This window comes from Phaseolus vulgaris, chromosome 9 (assembly GCF_000499845.2).
Source record: "Phaseolus vulgaris cultivar G19833 chromosome 9, P. vulgaris v2.0, whole genome shotgun sequence".
Taxonomy (NCBI): Eukaryota; Viridiplantae; Streptophyta; class Magnoliopsida; order Fabales; family Fabaceae; genus Phaseolus; species Phaseolus vulgaris.
In genome coordinates this window covers 29884703-29889695 of record NC_023751.2, presented here as the reverse complement: position 1 = coordinate 29889695, position 4993 = coordinate 29884703, and the positions used below count along the sequence as shown (strand labels likewise).

The window sequence follows — 4993 nt, the reverse complement described above, 5'->3', positions numbered from 1 at the left end:
CATCACCTTCTTGTGAATCAATAACCCCCGCTGACAACGTACTTGGCAATATATTCCGTGTTACTTTTAAACTCTACACTAACAACCTTGAATGCGACTCCCAGGCAACTTCACCCTAATATTTGGGTTTTTTTAAAAACTTTTCAAGTACTTTGTCATTACTTTTAAATTACACCAACCATTAACAAATTCATGTATTTTACTAAATGAAACACGAGTCTAAGTCAATTGGATATCTTTGAATGATGCTTTAAGAATACACACAAAACTTCATAAAGTGCCTTAAGAATGCCCAACTAAAAAATAATGTTGCCAATATATGCGAGTTTCCTATTTTATGACATTTTTTTTATACAAAACATATGAAATGATTGAGTCTAAATTTAATTACTAATACAACCTAGTAAGAAGTTAAAATGAGGAAGCAACACAATGATTTAATGACATTTAAATGGACAAGTGAACACTTGCAAAAAGATGAAAGATGTTTGGGACACATGACAACCAATCTGATGAAGTCAATAATTTTTTTGATTAAAAACATTACGAACCTTCCAATTTATTCTTTGCAATGGCCACATACACATTATGTTATAAAAATTTCACTAATAGAGGAAGGGAGGTTGCAATAAGTAACACAATGGACCATGATTATTCTTAAGAAGCAACCAAATCAATGAAATATGCATAATCAAATGCAAACACTCATTGAATGATTGAATTTGATAGATTCGACACAAGATTTCCAGTAAAGAATACCATAAACTCAACAAAAGTATAATTAGCTAGAAGATTTACGATCAAATCGGAAGAATTGTAATATGACTCTTGGAAGTTTCACAAACTTCACTTACTATATTTGCATGTATTTGCTGCATGCAAATATACACAGAAGTCAACCATGTATATCAATATGATCTGCAATTAGCACAAATATTAACCATTTATAACAAATTATTAGGAGAATTAAGACAAAAGACTATTAATTACATGAGGAGGTGAATATTTTGTCCAAAATTTTGGTTACAACGTTCCTCATATATAAATTTTAATAAATATTTTATATTTAACATTTTTAATCACATCATCATTAAAAATATTTTATAACTTTTAATAGAATAATTTTAATATTTCAATACTAATATTTATCCATAACTAATATTATTTAAATAAATGACATAAATACCACACAGAATAGTTATCATTAAGAAAGTAATTTAACTTAACAGTTCCTCTACATATACATCACCAAAAAATTAAAATAATTCTTTATTATTATTATTATTATTCATAATTGTATTTTATAACCTTTCTATAACATTAAATAATTTAATTTAAATATTAATAAGATTTAATTATAATCTTTAATATTTGTAATAATTTCATATTAACATAATTTAAAATAATATTTAATTATTATTACTGTTCATAATTATATTTTATGACATAACACTCATAAATTTAAACTAAATATTAATAATGATTAATCATAATAACCACTTCATTTGTATTAAAAATAATTTATAAAATTACAAAACTTTATATATAATTTTTTAAATTATGAAAAATATATTAAATATTATGGTTTATAATATGAAATATTATTATTTCAAAATAGTTTTTTCCTATCTTTTACCGTTTTGTAAGCTAAACTAAGCTCTCCTCCGTGCTTGATCGTGACGGCGGTGCCTCGACTAGGTTGCTTTCCTTTCTTCTTTGCTCCAATCCGCCACCCGCCCGCTTCCGCTCTGCTCCGCCAGTAACCCGTGAGAACCTCCGCTCCGCCGCCACCTGTGCTGTGAGAACCTCATCTCACATCGGCGAGCTCTTCTAGGGTTTCGTTTCGTTTCCCGACGCGAGGTCTCAGCTGTAGTGTAATTCAAAGGGCAGGTACTTTGTATTGATTCGTATAACGTTAAGATTGGTATATATTTAAGCAAACTCAAGTGCACCCGTGTAAGAAATCAGATTTTTTGAAGGGCAGTTTTTTTTTTTTTTTTTTGCTTCAGCGAAATTCTGTTTGCAGGTTGTAAGAAATGATGGATTATTTTTCTCTTCCATTGTATCAATCAAATTAATATTATTCTTCTGTTTTAAGTGGAGATCTTGGCAATGAAAATGCTCAACTTTATTCATTTACAAGAGTCTGTAATACATTCATCTGCAATCGTCTGTAATACAGATGAGATTTTGGTGTTGATCATTTCTCTATTCATTCTTCATTCAGAAGATTAGATAGCTAACATTCATAGATAAATTTAATTTTTCTTTAATAGCTTCCCTTTTTGTTAGTTTCTTGAATATGGTGGCAAATGTATCTAGCTTTTGAATTTTTTTTCTTGCAGTGTGTTTGAGTAGTCTTGAATTACATGATATCTGGCGTCCAACCAAATGCTTGTTTTGGTGATCTTTGTTACCATAGACTTTGAATTCTCAAATTTTCCTTCTCAAACTTGCAGAGTTTTAACTTGATTTAGTTTTCCATTATTTTCACCACTTCAATCTCATATGGGAGAGAAACAGTGAATGCGTGGTTGGTTGTTGAAGCAGTAGCTGTCTTGTTACATGATTTGGCGATCTCTACTCTTGATTCTGATTCTTGGTTTTGGTTTGCACTCTTCACTGGTCTCACAATCTCATTGCTGATTAGATTTCCCAATCTTTATTCCTTTATTTTTATTCAGTTGAATCTCAAAATATGCCTCCTTTCCTGTTATCTGTTAGCTTTGTTTAATGGATATTAGTTATGGAACATAACCAGGATAAACTTTTTCCTCGCAAGCTCCTAAAATCTCATAAAATAATTTTTTTTATAAAGTATTGATACCCTGCGGGTATAGAATTATGTCAATATTTTCAAACAGATATCTAGCATGTAAACAGGATGGATATTTTTCGCGGGTGTCTGTTATTCACTATTCGTCGTCCCTTACTGTTGTCATCCACAACTGCTGGAGTGGCCATGGTTAGAGCAGTGTCTGATAAGTTATAGTAGGGAGGGTTTTTACTTCACCCGTAGTTTGGGATTTGATGAATATGTGTTTTGTATTGTAGAAAGAACTAAGAGGAGAAAATGAACAAGGATAAGATCTTCAAGTTAGCAAAGGGATTCAGGGGAAGAGCCAAGAATTGCATAAGGATAGCAAGGGAGAGAGTGGAGAAGGCCTTGCAATATTCTTACAGAGACCGTCGTAACAAAAAGAGGGACATGCGATCTCTTTGGATCCAAAGGATCAATGCTGGCACCCGTGTTCATGGGGTATGTCTTCTCACTTCTTTTCTTCTCTCACTAATCCATAATCTTTTACAATTTAATAGTTGACCAAGAAATTCAGTCTTACGTTTTCAAACTTTCATTACTAAGTATGCGTTTGGTTTTGGTTGAGAAAGAGCCTAAAATATGCTTAATAGAGAAAAATAGTTACTACTGCTGCACTTGCATGTTTGGGGATTTGTGCTATCAGAAAGCCAAACATAGTCTAAAATCTTGGTGATACATTTGTTATGATTGTTGTGAGCCTTGTGCTAATTCTTATACTATACATACATGCATGTATACACTTATAACTCTAACAACTTCTCCACTTGAATCGTCTGCCAGAGCTTATGATGTCAAGATTTTATCATATATAGACGTCTAACTTTAGCAACACCTCCACTTGAAAGCTCTGGAAGCAAAACCTGTGCTTTACATAGTTAAGCTTTTGCTTCTTTAAATAGGCTGCATGAAGAATATAGTCATATTGCCGTACCAATTTTGATTGTTGTGATGTTACCTATAAGAATAATTCTTTGCTTTAGCATTGTCTGGAAACATAGGACTGGCTTCTGTGCTCGAGTTTTGTGGTTTTAGTTAGAAGCTCAGGAGGATATGAGCTTTGCCTGATGGTAAATGGGATCAATGAATTTATATTCTGCGAATACTTTTATTTATCAAGGAGGCCTAGGAGGATGTATGGGATGAACAAATCAATAATTTATTTCTTCAGAGATGGATTTTGTCTTTGATGTGTGATAGGAGTATGCCATGAAAGTGAAAGTGTTCTTTGGTGTAGAATAGCTGGCTTGGTAGACAGATTGGATTATTAGGTGAACTTGCATCTGAACCTTATTCGCTGTAGTAAATGACGACGAACTGAATACATGGTGTGTGTGATGTGAGTGATACATCTGTAACCTCAAATGAATTGAATATTAGGTGAACATGCGTCTAGGATAATTTTTCTCATGCATTAGCACCTTTATTGAGTTTATATTTGCATCCCATGAGGTATTTAATCTTCTGCCTTTTTCTTTGTTGAACATTCCTTTATTTGCCAGGTCAATTATGGTAACTTTATGCATGGGCTGATGAAGGAAAATATCCAACTTAACAGAAAGGTTCTATCAGAGTTATCTATGCATGAACCCTATAGCTTCAAGTCTTTGGTTGATATATCGCGAAATGCATTTCCAGGAAACAAGAATGTTGTGATTCCTCCAAGAAAGGTCGCCTTTTAGGGGTCGTGACACTTTAGCAAACATTTAGTGGTAGTTTATGTTAGAATCCTTAACAAATTTTGAGGATTTCGGGTTTCGTACGCTATCATTTCAATTTTGTGTGCCTGTAATTCACGAAGTCATTGAGTAGTACTCTTTATCTATATGATCTTCCTCCTTCACTACCCCTTTCAGTTGGTTTGATGTCAGAAATGTTGAACAATAATAAACCTTAATCCCAAGTACGGTCGATTTTATGGACCATTTGCTGCCATTAGCCTCTGCCAAGAATTAAAAGATGTTTTAATACATGTTAAAATCGATTTAGAAGGTTAGAAAATGATTTATAAATTCTCTTTTGATTGTGAGACTCGTTTGAAAGGAAATTTTATACGTGTGAATCTTAAGTTTCTTGAATGTGAAATTGCAAGATTGACTATTGGAAAGCATAACTTAAATGTCACCCTTAGTTCTCAAAGATGTGAATTCGATCTTGTTTTATTCCAACCAGAGA

The 4993-nt window shown here is 32.5% G+C and overlaps 1 protein-coding gene across 3 annotated transcripts; it reads left to right on the top strand.

Moving 5' to 3' along the window:
- Positions 1–1620: 1620 nt before the first annotated feature.
- Positions 1621–4753, top strand: LOC137820883 (uncharacterized). Of its 3 annotated transcripts, none has more exons than XM_068625190.1 (3): positions 1621–2608; positions 3055–3259; positions 4321–4753. In XM_068625190.1, the coding sequence occupies exons 2-3, from the start codon at positions 3074–3076 to the stop codon at positions 4498–4500; spliced, it is 366 nt and encodes a 121-aa protein (XP_068481291.1). In that variant the 5' UTR covers positions 1621–2608; positions 3055–3073; the 3' UTR covers positions 4501–4753. The 3 variants fall into 3 exon arrangements, with proteins under 3 accessions (XP_068481291.1, XP_068481289.1, XP_068481290.1); XM_068625188.1 differs by having other exon boundaries at positions 1623–1890; XM_068625189.1 differs by lacking the exon at positions 1621–2608 and adding an exon at positions 2615–2965.
- The last annotated feature ends 240 nt before the right edge of the window (positions 4754–4993 follow it).